The sequence below is a fragment of the Chiloscyllium plagiosum genome, unplaced genomic scaffold (assembly GCF_037043375.1).
Source record: "Chiloscyllium plagiosum isolate Xiang-an unplaced genomic scaffold, Cpla_swu_hap1 HiC_scaffold_40, whole genome shotgun sequence".
Taxonomy (NCBI): domain Eukaryota; kingdom Metazoa; phylum Chordata; class Chondrichthyes; order Orectolobiformes; family Hemiscylliidae; genus Chiloscyllium; species Chiloscyllium plagiosum.
Window position 1 is genome coordinate 1791044 of NW_028270178.1, and position 17268 is coordinate 1808311.

Here is a 17268-nt window from a genome sequence, read left to right on the forward strand (position 1 = left end):
ACCCCTCCCCCCTCACTCTGACCCCTCCCCCTCACTGACCCCTCCCCCCTCACTCTGACCCCTCCCCCTCACTCTGACCCCCTCCACCCTCACTCTGACCCCCTCCAACCTCACTCTGACCCCTCCCCATCACTCTGACCCCTCCCCCATCACTCTGACCCCTCCCCCTCATTCTGACCCCTCCCCCCTCACTCTGACCCCTGCCCCCTCACTCTGACCCCTGCCCCCACACTCAGACCCCTCCCCCCTCACTCAGACCCCTCCCCCCTCACTCAGACCCCTCCCCCCTCACTCAGACCCCTCCCCCCTCACTCAGACCCCTCCCCCCTCACTCAGACCCCTCCCCCCTCACTCAGACCCCTCCCCCCTCACTCTGACCCCTCCCCCTCACTCTGACCCCTCCCCCTCACTCTGACTCCTCCCCCTCACTCTGACTCCTCCCCCTCACTCTGACTCCTCCCCCTCACTCAGACCTCACCCCCCTCTCTGTGACCCCTCCCCCCTCACTCTGACCCCTCCCCCCTCACTCTGACCCCTCCCCCCTCTCTGTGACCACGCCACCTCACACTGACACCTCCCCCCTCACTCTGACTCCTCCCCCCTCATTCTGACCCCTCCCCCCTCACTCTGACCCCTCCCCCTCACTCTGACCCCCTCCCCCCTCACTCTGACCCCTCCCCCCTCACTCTGACCCCCTCCACCCTCACTCTGACCCCCTCCACCCTCACTCTGACCCCCTCCACCCTCACTCTGACCCCCTCCACCCTCACTCTGACCCCCTCCCCCTTACTCTGACCCCTCCCCTCACTGACCCCTCCCCCCTCACTCTGACCCCTCCCCCCTCACTCTGACCCCCTCCCCCCTCACTCTGACCCCTCCCCCCTCACTCTGACCCCCTCCCCCCTTACTCTGACCCCCTCCCCCTCACTCTGACCCCTCCCCCCTCACTCTGACCCCCTCCCCCCTTACTCTGACCCCTCCCCCTCACTCTGACCCCTCCCCCCTCACTCTGACCCCTCCCCCTTCACTCTGACCCCTCCCCCTTCACTCTGACCCCTCCCCCCTCACTCTGACCCCTCCCCCCTCACTCTGACCCCCTCCCCCCTCACTCTGACCCCTCCCCCTCACTGTGACCCCTCCCCCTCACTCTGACCCCTCCCCCTCACTGACCCCTCCCCCTCACTCTGACCCCACCCCCCTCACTCTGACCCCTCCCCCCTCACTCTGACCCCTCCCCCCTCGCTCTGACCCCTCCCCCCTCGCTCTGACCCCGCCCCCTCACTCTGACCCCGCCCCCTCACTCTGACCCCGCCCCCTCACTCTGACCCCTCCCCCCTCACTCTGACCCTCCCCCCTCACTCTGACCCCTCCCCCCTCACTGTGACCCCTCCCACCTCACTGTGACCCCGCCCCCTCACTGTGACCCCGCCCCCTAACTCTGACCACTCCCCCTCACTCTGACCCCTACCCCCTCACTCTGACCCCTCCCCCTCACTCTGACCCCTCCCCCTCACTCTGACCCCGCCCCCTCACTGTGACCCTGCCCGCACACACTGACCCCTCCCCCACAGTGGCCCCTCCCCCCTCACTCTGACCCCTCCCCCACAGTGGCCCCTCCCCCCTCACTCTGACCCTCCCCCCTCACTCTGACCCCTCCCCCCTCACTGTGACCCCGCCCCCCTCACTGTGACCCCGCCCCCTCACTGTGACCCGCCCCTCACTGTGACCCCGCCCCCTTCACTCTGACCCCTCCCCCCTCACTCTGACCCCCTCCCCCCTCACTCTGACCCCCTCCCCCCTCACTCTGACCCCTCCCTCCTCACTCTGACCCCTCCCTCCTCACTCTGACCCCTCCCTCCTCACTCTGACCCCTCCCCCCTCACTCTGACCCCCTCCCCCCTCACTCTGACCCCCTCCCCCTCACTCTGACCCCCTCCCCCCTCACTCTGACCCCCTCCCCCTCACTCTGACCCCCTCCCCCCTTACTCTGACCCCGCCCCCCACACTGTGACCCCTCCCCCCTCACTGTGACCCCGCCCCCTTACTGTGACCCCCCCTTACTGTGACCCCGCCCCCCTTACTGTGACCCCGGCCCCTCACTCTGACCCCTCACCCTCAGTGACCCCGCCCCCCTCACTGTGACCCCGCCCCCTCACTCTGACCCCTCCCCCTCACTGACCCGTCCCCCTCACTCTGACCCCTCCCCCCACTGACTCCTCCCCCCTCACTCTGACCCCTCCCCCTCACTGTGACCCCGCCCCCTCACTGTGACCCTGCCCCACACAGTGGCCCCTCCCCCCTCACTCTGACCCCTCCCCCCTCACTCTGACCCCTCCCCCTCCCTCTGACCCCCTCCCCCTCCCCCCTCACTCTGACCCCCTCCCCTTCACCCCTCACTCTGACCCCCTCCCCCTCCCCCCTCACTCTGACCCCCTCCCCCTCCCCCTCACACTGACCCCTCCCCCACACAGTGGCCCCTACCCCACACAGTGACCCCGCCCCCCTCACTCTGACCCCTCCCCCCTCACTCTGACCCCCTTCCCCCTCACTCTGACCCCCTCTCCCCTCCCCCCTCACTCTGACCCCTCCCTCCTCACTCTGACCCCTCCCCCTCACTGTGACCCCGCCCCCTTACTGTGACCCCGCCCCCTCACTGTGACCCCGCCCCCTCACTGTGACCCCGCCCCCACACACTGACCCCTCCCCCACACAGTGGCCCCTCCCCCCTCACTCTGACCCCTACCCCCTCACTCTGACCCCTCCCCCTCCCCCTCACTCTGACCCCCTCCCCCTCCCCCCTCACTCTGACCCCCACCCCCTCACTCTGACCCCCACCCCCTCCCCCTCCCTCTGACCCCCTCCCCCTCACACTGACCCCCTCCCCCTCCCTCTGACCCCCTCCCCCTCACACTGACCCCCTCCCCCTCACAGTGGCCCCACCCCCACACAGTGACCCCTCCCCCCTCACTCTGACCCCCCCTCCCCCCTCACCCTGACCCCTCCCCCTCACTCTGACCCCCCCTCCCCCTCACTCTGACCCCCCCTCCACCCTCACTCTGACCCCTCCCCCCTCACTCTGACCCCCCCTCCCCCTCACTCTGACCCCCCTCCCCCCTCACCCTGACCCCCCCTCCCCCCTCACCCTGACCCCTCCCCTCACTCTGACCCCCCCTCCCCCTGACACCCCCTCCCCCTGACACCCCCTCCCCCTCACTCTGACCCCCCTCCCCCCTCACTCTGACCCCTCCTCCCCCCTCACTCTGACCCCCCCTCCCCCCTCACTCTGACCTCCCCTCCCCCCTCACTCTGACCCCCTCTCCCCCCTCTCTGACCCCCCCTCCCCCCTCACTCTGACCCCCCCTCCCCCCTCACTCTGACCCCCCTCACTCTGACCCCCCCTCCCCCTGACCCCCCCTCCCCCCTCACTCTGACCCCCCCTCCCCCCTCACTCTGACCCCCCCTCCCCCTGACCCCCCCTCCCCCTCACTCTGACCCCCCCTCCCCCCTCACTCTGACCCCCCCTCCCCCTCACTCTGACCACCCTCCCCCCTCACTCTGACCTCCCCTCCCCCCTCACTCTGACCTCCCCTCCCCCCTCACTCTGACCTCCCCTCCCCCCTCACTCTGACCTCCCCTCCCCCCTCACTCTGACCTCCCCTCCCCCCTCACTCTGACCCCTCCCCCCTCACTCTGACCCCTCCCCCCTCACTCTGACCCCCCCTCCCCCTGACCCCCCCTCCCTCTGACCCCCCCTCCCCCCTCACTCTGACCACCCTCCCCCCTCACTCTGACCTCCCCTCCCCCCTCACTCTGACCTCCCCTCCCCCCTCACTCTGACCTCCCCTCCCCCCTCACTCTGACCTCCCCTCCCCCCTCACTCTGACCTCCCCTCCCCCCTCACTCTGACCCCTCCCCCCTCACTCTGACCCCTCCCCCATCACTCTGACCCCTCCCCCCTCACTCTGACCCCTCCCCCCTCACTCTGACCCCTCCCCCCTCACTCTGACCCCCTCGCCCTCACTCTGACCCCCTCCCCCTCACTCTGACCCCTCCCCCTCACTCTGACCCCTCCCCCCTCACTCTGACCCCTCCCCCCTCACTGACCCCCTCCCACTCCCCCCTCACTCTGACCCCCTCCCCCTCCCCCCTCACTCTGACCCCCTCCCCCTCCCCCTCACACTGACCCCTCCCCCACACAGTGGCCCCTCCCCCACACAGTGACCCCGCCCCCCTCACTCTGACCCCTCCCCCCTCACTCTGACCCCCTCCCCCCTCACTCTGACCCCCTCTCCCCTCACTCTGACCCCCTCTCCCCTCACTCTGATCCCCTCTCCCCTCACTCTGACCCCCTCTCCCCTCACTCTGACCCCTCCCCCTCACTCTGACCCCTCCCCCTCACTCTGACCCCCTCCCCCCTCACTCTGACCCCTCCCCCCTCACTCTGACCCCCTCCCCCCTCACTCTGACCCCCTCCCCCCTCACTCTGACCCCCTCCCCCATCACTTTGACCCCTCCCCCTCACTCTGACCCCTCCCCCTCACTCTGACCCCTCCCCCCTCACTCTGACCCCTCCCACTCCCCCCTCACTCTGACCCCCTCCCCCTCCCCCCTCACTCTGACCCCCTCCCCCTCACCCCTCACTCTGACGCCCTCCCCCTCCCCCTCCCCCCTCACTCTGACCCCCTCCCCCTCACCCCTCACTCTGACCCCCTCCCCCTCACTCTGACCCCCTCCCCCTCCCCCTCACACTGACCCCTCCCCCTCACTCTGACCGCTCCCTCCTCACTCTGACTCCTCCCCCTTACTGTGACCCCGCCCCCTCACTGTGACCCCGCCCCCTCACTGTGACCCCGCCCCCTCACTGTGACCCCTCCCCCCTCACTCTGACCCCCCCTCCCCCCTCACCCTGACCCCTCCCCCTCACTCTGACCCCCCCTCCCCCTCACTCTGACCCCCCCTCCACCCTCACTCTGACCCCTCCCCCCTCACTCTGACCCCCCCTCCCCCTCACTCTGACCCCCCTCCCCCCTCACTCTGACCCCCCTCCCCCCTCACTCTGACCCCCCCTCCCCCCTCACCCTGACCCCTCCCCCTCACTCTGACCCCCCCTCCCCCTGACACCCCCTCCCCCTCACTCTGACCCCCCTCCCCCCTCACTCTGACCCCTCCTCCCCCCTCACTCTGACCCCCCCTCCCTCTGACCCCCCCTCCCTCCTCACTCTGACCTCCCCTCCCCCCTCACTCTGACCCCCTCTCCCCCCTCTCTGACCCCCCCTCCCCCCTCACTCTGACCCCCCCTCCCCCCTCACTCTGACCCCCCCTCACTCTGACCCCCCTCACTCTGACCCCCCCTCCCCCTGACCCCCCCTCCCCCCTCACTCTGACCCCCCCTCCCCCTGACCCCCCCTCCCCCTCACTCTGACCCCCCCTCCCCCCTCACTCTGACCCCCCCTCCCCCTCACTCTGACCACCCTCCCCCCTCACTCTGACCTCCCCTCCCCCCTCACTCTGACCTCCCCTCCCCCCTCACTCTGACCTCCCCTCCCCCCTCACTCTGACCTCCCCTCCCCCCTCACTCTGACCTCCCCTCCCCCCTCACTCTGACCTGACCTCTCCCCCCTCACTCTGACCCCTCCCCCCCTCACTCTGACCCCTCCCCCCCTCACTCTGACCCCTCCCCCCTCACTCTGACCCCTCCCCCCTCACTGACCCCCTCCCCCTCACTCTGACCCCTCCCCCTCACTCTGACCCCTCCCCCCTCACTGACCCCTCCCCCTCCCCCCTCACTGACCCCCTCCCCCTCCCCCCTCACTCTGACCCCCTCCCCCTCCCCCCTCACTCTGACCCCCTCCCCCTCCCCCCTCACACTGACCCCTCCCCCACACAGTGGCCCCTCCCCCACACAGTGACCCCGCCCCCCTCACTCTGACCCCCTCCCCCCTCACTCTGACCCCCTCCCCCCTCACTCTGACCCCCTCTCCCCTCACTCTGACCCCCTCTCCCCTCACTCTGACCCCCTCTCCCCTCACTCTGACCCCTCCCCCTCACTCTGACCCCCTCCCCCCTCACTCTGACCCCCTCCCCCCTCACTCTGACCCCTCCCCCCTCACTCTGACCCCTCCCCCCTCACTCTGACCCCCTCCCCCCTCACTCTGACCCCCTGCCCCATCACTTTGACCCCTCCCCCTCACTCTGACCCCTCCCCCTCACTCTGACCCCTCCCCCCTCACTCTGACCCCTCCCACTCCCCCCTCACTCTGACCCCCTCCCCCTCCCCCCTCACTCTGACCCCCTCCCCCTCACCCCTCACTCTGACGCCCTCCCCCTCCCCCTCCCCCCTCACTCTGACCCCCTCCCCCTCACCCCTCACTCTGACCCCCTCCCCCTCACTCTGACCCCCTCCCCCTCCCCCTCACTCTGACCCCTCCCCCTCACTCTGACCGCTCCCTCCTCACTCTGACTCCTCCCCCTTACTGTGACCCCGCCCCCTCACTGTGACCCCGCCCCCTCACTGTGACCCCGCCCCCTCACTGTGACCCTGCCCCCACACACTGGCCCCTCCCCCACACAGTGGCCCCTCCCCCACACAGTGGCCCCTCCCCCCTCACTCTGACCCCTCCCCCTCCCCCCTCACTGACCCCCTCCCCCTCCCCCCTCACTCTGACCCCCTCCCCCTCACCCCTCACTCTGACCCCCTCCCCCTCCCCCCTCACTCTGACCCCCTCCCCCTCCCCCTCACACTGACCCCTCCCCCACACAGTGGCCCCTCCCCCCTCACTCTGACCCCCTCCCCCCTCACTCTGACCCCCTCTCCCCTCACTCTGACCCCCTCCCCCCTCACTCTGACCCCCTCCCCCCTCACTCTGACCCCTCCCCCTCACTCTGACCCCTCCCCCTCACTCTGACCCCTCCCTCCTCACTCTGACCCCTCCCCCCTCACTCTGACTCCTCCCCCTTACTTTGACCCCGCCCCCTCACTGTGACCCCGCCCCCTCACTGTGACCCTGCCCCCACACAGTGACCCCTCCCCCACACAGTGGCCCCTCCCCCCTCACTCTGACCCCTCCCCCTCACTCTGACCCCCTCCCCCTCCCCCCTCACTCTGACCCCCTCCCCCTCCCCCCTCACTCTGACCCCCTCCCCCTCCCCCCTCACTCTGACCCCTCCCCCCTCACTCTGACCCCCCCTTTCCCCTCACTCTGACCCCTCCCCCTCCCCTCACTCTGACCCCTCCCCCTCACTCTGACCCCTCCCCCCTCACTCTGATCCCTCCCCACTCACTCTGACCCCCCCTCCCCCTGACACCCCCTCCCCCTCACTCTGACCCCCCTCCCCCCTCACTCTGACCCCTCCTCCCCCCTCACTCTGACCCCCCCTCCCTCTGAACCCCCCTCCCCCCTCACTCTGACCTCCCCTCCCCCCTCTCTGACCCCCCCTCCCCCCTCACTCTGACCCCCCCCTCACTCTGACCCCCCTCACTCTGACCCCCCCTCCCCCTGACCCCCCCTCCCCCCTCACTCTGACCCCCCCTCCCCCCTCACTCTGACCCCCCCTCCCCCTGACCCCCCCTCCCTCTGAACCCCCCTCCCCCCTCACTCTGACCTCCCCTCCCCCCTCTCTGACCCCCCCTCCCCCCTCACTCTGACCCCCCTCCCCCCTCACTCTGACCCCCCCCTCACTCTGACCCCCCCTCCCCCTGACCCCCCCTCCCCCCTCACTCTGACCCCCCCTCCCCCCTCACTCTGACCCCCCCTCCCCCTGACCCCCCCTCCCCCTCACTCTGACCCCCCCTCCCCCTCACTCTGACCACCCTCCCCCCTCACTCTGACCTCCCCTCCCCCCTCACTCTGACCTCCCCTCCCCCCTCACTCTGACCTCCCCTCCCCCCTCACTCTGACCTCCCCTCCCCCCTCACTCTGACCCCTCCCCCCTCACTCTGACCCCTCCCTCCTCACTCTGACCCCTCCCCCCTCACTCTGACCCCCTCGCCCTCACTCTGACCCCCTTGCCCTCACTCTGACCCCTCCCCTTCACTCTGACCCCTGCCCCCACACACTGACCCCTCCCCCACACAGTGGCCACTCCCCCACACAGTGGCCCCTCCCCCACACAGTGGCCCCTCCCCCCTCACTCTGACCCCTCCCCCTCCCCCTCACTCTGACCCCCTCCCTCTCCCCCCTCACTCTGACCCCCTCCCCCTCCCCCCTCACTCTGACCCCCTCCCCCTCCCCCACACACTGACCCCTCCCCCACACAGTGGCCCCACCCCCACACAGTGGCCCCACCCCCCTCACTCTGACCCCCTCCCCCCTCACTCTGACCCCCTCCCCCCTCACTCTGACCCCCTCCCCCCTCACTCTGACCCCCCCCTCACTCTGACCCCCTCCCCCCTCACTCTGATCCCTCCCCCCTCACTCTGACCCCTCCCCCCTCACTCTGACCCCCTCCCCCCTCACTCTGACCCCTCCCCCCTCACTCTGACCCCTCCCCCCTCACTCTGACCCCCTCCCCCCTCACTCTGACCCCCTCCCCCCTCACTCTGACCCCTCCCCCATCACTTTGACCCCTCCCCCTCACTCTGATCCCTTCCCCCTCACTCTGACCCCTTCCCCCTCACTCTGACCCCTCCCCCCTCACTCTGACCCCCTCCCCCCTCACTCTGACCCCCTCCCCCCTCACTCTGACCCCCTCCCCCCTCACTCTGACCCCTCCCCCCTCACTCTGACCCCTCCCCCCTCACTCTGACCCCCTTGCCCTCACTCTGACCCCCTCCCCCCTCACTCTGACCCCTCCCCCACACTCTGACCCCTCCCACTCCCCCCTCACTCTGACCCCCTCCCCCTCCCCCCTCACTCTGACCCCCTCCCCCCTCACTCTGACCCCCTCCCCCCTCACTCTGACCCCTCCCCCCTCACTCTGACCCCTCCCCCCTCACTCTGACCCCCTTGCCCTCACTCTGACCCCCTCCCCCCTCACTCTGACCCCCTCCCCCCTCACTCTGACCCCTCCCCCTCACTCTGACCCCTCCCCCCACACTCTGGCCCCTCCCACTCCCCCCTCACTCTGACCCCCTCCCCCTCCCCCCTCACTCTGACCCCCTCCCCCTCACCCCTCACTCTGACCCCCTCCCCCTCACCCTGACCCCCTCGCCCCTCACTCTGACCCCCTCCCCCTCCCCCTCACACTGACCCCTCCCCCACACAGTGGCCCCTCCCCCACACAGTGACCCCGCCCCCCTCACTCTGACCCCTCCCCCCTCACTCTGACCCCCTCCCCCCTCACTCTGACCCCCTCTCCCCTCACTCTGACCCCCTCTCCCCTCACTCTGACCCCTCCCCCCTCACTCTGACCCCTCCCCCCTCACTCTGACCCCTCCCCCCTCACTCTGACCCCTCCCCCTCACTCTGACCGCTCCCTCACTGTGACCCCGCCCCCTCACTGTGACCCTGCCCCCACACAGTGGCCCCTCCCCCACACAGTGGCCCCTCCCCCACACAGTGGGCCCTCCCCCCTCACTCTGACCCCTCCCCCTCACTGACCCCCTCCCCCTCCCCCCTCACTCTGACCCCCTCCCCCTCACCCCTCACTCTGACCCCCTCCCCTCCCCCCTCCCTCTGACCCCCTCCCCCCTCACTCTGACCCCCTCCCCCCTCACTCTGACCCCCTCTCCCCTCACTCTGACCCCCTCTCCCCTCACTCTGACCCCTCCCCCCTCACTCTGACCCCTCCCCCCTCACTCTGACCCCTCCCCCTCACTCTGACCCCTCCCTCCTCACTCTGACCCCTCCCCCCTCACTCTGACTCCTCCCGCTTACTGTGACCCCGCCCCCTCACTGTGACCCCGCCCCCTCACTGTGACCCTGCCCCCACACAGTGACCCCGCCCCCACACAGTTACCCCTCCCCCACACAGTGGCCCCTCCCCCACACAGTGGCCCCTCCCCCTCCCCCCTCACTCTGACCCCCTCCCCCTCCCCCTCACACTGACCCCTCCCCCACACACTGACCCCTCCCCCACACAGTGGCCCCACCCCCACACAGTGACCCCTCCCCCCTCACTCTGACCCCCTCCCCCCTCACTCTGACCCCCTCCCCCCTCACTCTGAACCCTCCCCCCTCACTCTGACCCCCCCCCTCACTCTGACCCCCTCCCCCCTCACTCTGACCCCCTCCCCCCTCACTCTGACCCCTCCCCCCTCACTCTGACCCCCCTCCCCCCTCACTCTGACCCCCTCCCCCCTCACTCTGACCCCCTCCCCCCTCACTCTGACCCCTACCCCCCTCACCCTGACCCCTCCCCCCTTTCCCCTCACTCTGACCCCCTCCCCCCTCACTCTGAGCCCCTCCCCCCTCACTCTGAGCCCTCCCCCCTCACTCTGACCCCTCCCCCTCACTCTGACCCCTCCCCCCTCACTCTGACCCCCCCTTTCCCCTCACCCTGACCCCTCCCCCCTTTCCCCTCACTCTGACCCCTCCCCCCTCACTCTGACCCCCTCCCCCCTCACTCTGACCCCTCCCCCCTCACTCTGACCCCTCCCCCCTCACTCTGACCCCCCCTTTCCCCTCACTCTGACCCCTCCCCCTCACTCTGACCCCTCCCCCCTCACCCTGACCCCTCCCCCCTCACTCTGACCCCTCCCCCCTCACTCTGACCCCTCCCCCCTCACTCTGACCCCTCCCCCTCACTCTGACCCCTCCCCCCTCACTCTGACCCCTCCCCCCTCACTCTGACCCCTCCCCCCTCACTCTGACCCCTCTCCCCTCCCCCTGACCCCTCTCCCCTCCCCCTGACCCCTCCCCCTCCCCCTGACCCCTCCCCCTCCCCCTGACCCCTCCCCCGTTTCCCCTCACTCTGACCCCTCCCCCCTCACTCTGACCCCCTCCCCCCTCACTCTGACCCCTCCCCCCTCACCCTGACCCCCTCCCCCCTCACTCTGACCCCTCCCCCTCACTCTGACCCCTCCCCCCTCACTCTGACCCCTCCCCCCTCACCCTGACCCCCTCCCCCCTCACTCTGACCCCTCCCCCTCACTCTGACCCCTCCCCCTCACTCTGACCCCCCCCCTCACTCTGACCCCCTCCCCCCTCACTCTGAGCCCCTCCCCCCTCACTCTGACCCCCTCCCCCCTCACCCTGACCCCTCCCCCCTCACCCTGACCCCCTCCCCCCTCACCCTGACCCCTCCCCCCTCACCCTGACCCCCTCCCCCCTCACCCTGACCCCTCCCCCCTCACTCTGACCCCCTCCCCCCTCACTCTGACCCCCTCCCCCCTCACCCTGACCCCCTCCCCCCTCACCCTGACCCCCTCCCCCTCACCCTGACCCCTCCCCCTCACCCTGACCCCTCCCCCCTCACTCTGACCCCCTCCCCCCTCACCCCTCACCCTTCACCCTGACCCCCTCCCCCCTCACCCTGACCCCTCCCCCTCACTCTGACCCCTCCCCCTGACCCCCTCCCCCCTCACCCTGACCCCCTCCCCCCTCACCCTGACCCCTCCCCCCTCACTCTGACCCCTCCCCCTCACTCTGACCCCCCCCCTCACTCTGACCCCCCCCTCACTCTGACCCCCTCCCCCCTCACCCTGACCCCTCCCCCCTCACCCTGACCCCTCCCCCCTCACCCTGACCCCTCCCCCCTCACTCTGACCCCTCCCCCCTCACCCTGACCCCTCCCCCCTCACTCTGACCCCTCCCCCCTCACTCTGACCCCCTCCCCCCTCACCCTGACCCCCTCCCCCCTCACCCTGACCCCTCCCCCCTCACTCTGACCCCTCCCCCCTCACTCTGACCCCTCCCCCCTCACTCTGACCCCTCCCCCTCACTCTGACCCCCCCTCACTCTGACCCCCTGACCCCCTCACCCCTCCCCCCTCACCCTGACCCCCTCCCCCCTCACCCTGACCCCCTCCCCCCTCACCCTGACCCCTCCCCCCTCACCCTGACCCCTCCCCCCTAACTCTGACCCCCTTTCCCCTCACTCTGACCCCCCCCTCCCCCCTCCCCCCTCACTCTGACCTCCCCCTCCCACCTCACTCTGACCTCCCCCTCCCCCCTCACTCTGACCTCCCCCTCCCCCCTCACTCTGACCTCCCCCTCCCCCCTCACTCTGACCCCCCCTCCCCCCTCACTCTGACCCCTCCCCCCTCACTCTGACCCCTCTCCCCTCACTCTGACCCCTCCCCCTCACTCTGACCCCCCCTTTCCCCTCACTCTGACCCCCCCTTTCCCCTCACTCTGACCCCCCCTTTCCCCTCACTCTGACCCCCCCTTTCCCCTCACTCTGACCCCTCCCCCCTCACTCTGACCCGTCCCCCTCACTCTGACCCCTCTCCCCTCACTCTTACCCCTCTCCCCTCACTCTGACCCCTCTCCCCTCACTCTGACCCCTCCCCCCTCACTCTGACCCCCTCCCCCCTCACTCTGACCCCTCCCCCCTCACTCTGACCCCTCCCCCCTCACTCTGACCCCTCCCTTTCCCCTCACTCTGACCCCTCCCCCCTCACTCTGACCCCTCCCCCCTCCCCCTGACCCCTCCCCCGTTTCCCCTCACTCTGACCCCTCCCCCCTCACTCTGACCCCTCTCCCCTCCCCCTGACCCCTCCCCCCTCCCCCTGACCCCTCCCCCCTCACTCTGACCCCTCCCCCCTCACTCTGACCCCCTCCCCCCTCACTCTGACCCCTCCCCCCTCACTCTGACCCCTCCCCCCTCACTCTGACCCCTCCCCCCTCCCCCTGACCCCTCCCCCGTTTCCCCTCACTCTGACCCCTCCCCCCTCACTCTGACCCCTCTCCCCTCACTCTGACCCCTCTCCCCTCACTCTGACCCCTCCCCCCTCCCCCTGACCCCTCCCCCCTCACTCTGACCCCTCCCCCCTCACTCTGACCCCCTCCCCCCTCACTCTGACCCCTCCCCCCTCACTCTGACCCCTCCCCCCTCACTCTGACCCCTCCCCCCTCACTCTGACCCCTCCCCCCTCACTCTGACCCCTCCCCCCTCACTCTGACCCCTCCCCCCTCACCCTGACCCCTCCCCCCTCACCCTGACCCCTCCCCCCTCACCCTGACCCCTCCCCCCTCACCCTGACCCCCTCCCCCCTCACTCTGACCCCTCCCCCCTCACTCTGACCCCCTCCCCCCTCACTCTGACCCCCTCCCCCCTCACTCTGACCCCCTCCCCCCTCACCCTGACCCCCTCCCCCCTCACTCTGACCCCTCCACCCTCACTCTGACCCCCCCCCTCACTCTGACCCCCTCCCCCCTCACCCTGACCCCCTCCCCCCTCACCCTGACCCCTCCCCCCTCACCCTGACCCCTCCCCCCTCACCCTGACCCCCTCCCCCCTCACCCTGACCCCTCCCCCCTCACCCTGACCCCCTCCCCCCTCACCCTGACACCTCCCCCCTCACCCTGACCCCCTCCCCCCTCACCCTGACCCCCTCCCCCCTCACCCTGACCCCTCCCCCCTCACCCTGACCCCTCCCCCCTCACTCTGACCCCCCCCTCACTCTGACCCCCTCCCCCCTCACCCCTCCCCCCTCACCCTGACCCCCTCCCCCCTCACCCTGACCCCCTCCCCCCTCACCCTGACCCCCTCCCCCCTAACTCTGACCCCCTCCCCCCTCACCCTGACCCCCTCCCCCCTCACCCTGACCCCCTCCCCCCTCACCCTGACCCCTCCCCCCTCACTCTGACCCCTCCCCCCTCACTCTGACCCCTCCCCCCTCACTCTGACCCCCCCCCCTCACTCTGACCCCCTCCCCCCTCACCCTGACCCCCTCACCCTGACCCCCTCACCCCTCACCCTGACCCCTCCCCCCTCACCCTGACCCCTCCCCCCTCACTCTGAGCCCTCCCCCCTCACCCTGACCCCTCCCCCCTCACTCTGACCCCTCCCCCCTAACTCTGACCCCCTCCCCCCTCACTCTGACCCCCCCCTCCCCCCTCCCCCCTCACTCTGACCTCCCCCTCCCCCCTCACTCTGACCTCCCCCTCCCCCCTCACTCTGACCCCTCCCCCTCACTCTGACCCCCCCTTTCCCCTCACTCTGACCCCCCCTTTCCCCTCACTCTGACCCCTCCCCCCTCACTCTGACCCGTCCCCCTCACTCTGACCCCTCTCCCCTCACTCTGACCCCTCTCCCCTCACTCTGACCCCTCACCCCTCACTCTGACCCCCTCCCCCCTCACTCTGACCCCTCCCCCCTCACTCTGACCCCTCCCCCCTCACTCTGACCCCCTCCCCCCTCACTCTGACCCCCTCCCCCCTCACTCTGACCCCCTCCCCCCTCACTCTGACCCCCTCCCCCCTCACTCTGACACCTCCCCCCTCACTCTGACCCCCTCCCCCCTCACTCTGACCCCTCCCCCCTCACTCTGACCCCCTCCCCCCTCACTCTGACCCCCCCCCCCTCACTCTGACCCCCCCCCCCTCACTCTGACCCCCCCCCCCTCACTCTGACCCCCCCCCCCTCACTCTGACCCCCCCCCTCACTCTGACCCCCCCCCCTCACTCTGACCCCCCCCCCTCACTCTGACCCCCCCCCCTCACTCTGACCCCCCCCCCTCACTCTGACCCCCCCCCTCACTCTGACCCCTCCCCCTGACCCCTCCCCCCTCACTCTGACCCCCTCCCCCCTCCCCCCTCAATCTGACCCCTCCCCCCTCACTCTGACCCCTCCCCCTTCACTCTGACCCCCCCCCTCACTCTGACCCCCCCCCTCACTCTGACCCCCCCCCCCTCACTCTGACCCCCCCCCCTCACTCTGCCCCCCCCCCTCACTCTGACCCCCCCCCTCACTCTGACCCCCTCCCCCCTCACTCTGACCCCCTCTCCCCTCACTCTGACCCCCTCTCCCTCAATCTGACCCCTCCCCCCTCACTCTGACCCCCCCCCTCACTCTGACCCCCCCCCCCTCACTCTGACCCCCCCCTCACTCTGACCCCCCCCCCTCACTCTGACCCCCCCCCCTCACTCTGACCCCTCCCCCCTCACTCTGACCCCCTCCCCCCTCCATCTGACCCCTCCCCCCTCACTCTGACCCCTCCCCCCTCACTCTGACCCCCCCCTTTCCCCTCACTCTGACCCCCTCCCCCCTCACTCTGACCCCCCCCCTTTCCCCTCACTCTGACCCCTCCCCCCTCACTCTGACCCCTCCCCCCTCACTCTGACCCCCCCCTCACTCTGACCCCCCCCCCTCACTCTGACCCCCCCCCCTCACTCTGACCCCCTCCCCCCTCACTCTGACCCCTCCCCCCTCACTCTGACCCCCCCCCTCACTCTGACCCCCCCCCCCTCACTCTGACCCCCCCCCCTCACTCTGACCCCTCCCCCCTCACTCTGACCCCCTCCCCCCTCCATCTGACCCCTCCCCCCTCACTCTGACCCCTCCCCCCTCACTCTGACCCCCCCCTTTCCCCTCACTCTGACCCCCTCCCCCCTCACTCTGACCCCCCCCTTTCCCCTCACTCTGACCCCTCCCCCCTCACTCTGACCCCCCCCTCACTCTGACCCCCCCCCCTCACTCTGACCCCCCCCCCTCACTCTGACCCCCTCCCCCCTCACTCTGACCCCTCCCCCCTCACTCTGACCCCCCCCTCACTCTGACCCCCTCCCCCCTCACTCTGACCCCTCCCCCCTCACTCTGACCCCTCCCCCCTCACTCTGACCCCTCCCCCCTCACTCTGACCCCTCCCCCCTCACTCTGACCCCTCCCCCCTCACTCTGACCCCCTCCCCCCTCACTCTGACCCCCTCCCCCCTCACTCTGACCCCCTCCCCCCTCACTCTGACCCCTACCCCCTCCCCCCTCACTCTGACCCCTACCCCCTCCCCCCTCACTCTGACCCCCTCCCCCCTCACTCTGACCCCCTCCCCCCTCACTCTGACCCCTACCCCCTCCCCCCTCACTCTGACCCCCTCCCCCCTCACTCTGACCCCCTCCCCCCTCACTCTGACCCCTACCCCCTCCCCCCTCACTCTGACCCCCTCCCCCCTCACTCTGACCCCCTCCCCCCTCACTCTGACCCCTACCCCCTCCCCCCTCACTCTGACCCCTACCCCCTCCCCCCTCACTCTGACCTCCTCCCCCCTCACTCTGACCCCTCCCCCCTCACTCTGACCCCCTCCCCCCTCACTCTGACCCCCTCCCCCCTCACTCTGACCCCCTCCCCCCTCACTCTGACCCCCTCCCCCCTCACTCTGACCCCCTCCCCCCTCACTCTGACCCCCTCCCCCCTCACTCTGACCCCCTCCCCCCTCACTCTGACCCCTACCCCCTCCCCCCTCACTCTGACCCCTACCCCCTCCCCCCTCACTCTGACCCCTCCCCCCTCACTCTGACCCCCTCCCCCCTCACTCTGACCCCCTCCCCCCTCACTCTGACCCCCTCCCCCCTCACTCTGACCCCTACCCCCTCCCCCCTCACTCTGACCCCTCCCCCCTCACTCTGACCCCCTCCCCCCTCACTCTGACCCCCTCCCCCCTCACTCTGACCCCCTCCCCCCTCACTCTGACCCCTACCCCCTCCCCCCTCACTCTGACCCCTCCCCCCTCACTCTGACCCCCCCCCCCTTTCCCCTCCTACCGATGCAGAGCAGCAGCAGGAGGAGGAGGTGGTTCAGGATGAGCGCGGTTCCCGCCGCCATCGCGCGGGTGGATCCTCGATCTCGCGGATCCTGAGGAAAGTGCGGACCTCAGAGAGACCTCCCGGCATCCTCCAGGCACAGTCCCCGCCCACCGCCCGATCCGCCAATCAGGAGCCTCCCCGAGGGACACGTGACGCGCCGCTCGCGCCGCCGAGAACCTAACGGTCACAGCCACGTGACCCCTTCCCCAGGGAGGGTGACCCCAGCGTGACCCCGACCCCGGACAGTGACCCCGACCCCAGACAGTGACCCCGACCCCGGACAGTGACCTCGACCTCGACCCCAGCGTGACCCCGACCCCGGTCAATGACCCTGACCCCGGACAGTGACCTCGACCCCGGACAGTGACCCCGACCCCGGACAATGACCCCGACCCCGGACAGTGGCACCGACCCCGGACAGTGGCACCGACCCCGGACAGTGACCCCGACCCCGGACGGTGGCCCCGACCTCGGACAATGACCCCGACCCCAGAAAATGACCCCGACCTCGGTCAATGACCCCGACCCCGGACAGTGGCCCCGACCCCGGACAGTGGCCCCGACCCCGGTCAATGACCCCGACCCCGGACAGTGGCCCCGACCCCGGACAGTGGCCCCGACCCCGGTCAATGACCCCCACCCCGGAC

The 17268-nt window shown here is 70.8% G+C and overlaps 1 protein-coding gene across 3 annotated transcripts in view; it reads right to left on the reverse strand.

Moving 5' to 3' along the window:
- Positions 1-16699, reverse strand: part of LOC148138279 (uncharacterized) — a 53632-nt gene extending 36933 nt beyond the window's left edge. For all 3 annotated transcript variants that reach the window (XM_087981583.1, XM_087981581.1, XM_087981582.1), the window contains exon 1: positions 16580-16699. In XM_087981583.1, the coding sequence (XP_087837709.1) occupies positions 16580-16640 (61 nt within the window). In that variant the 5' untranslated portion in view covers positions 16641-16699. The remainder of the gene's footprint in view (positions 1-16579) is intronic.
- Between the last annotated feature and the right edge of the window lie 569 nt (positions 16700-17268).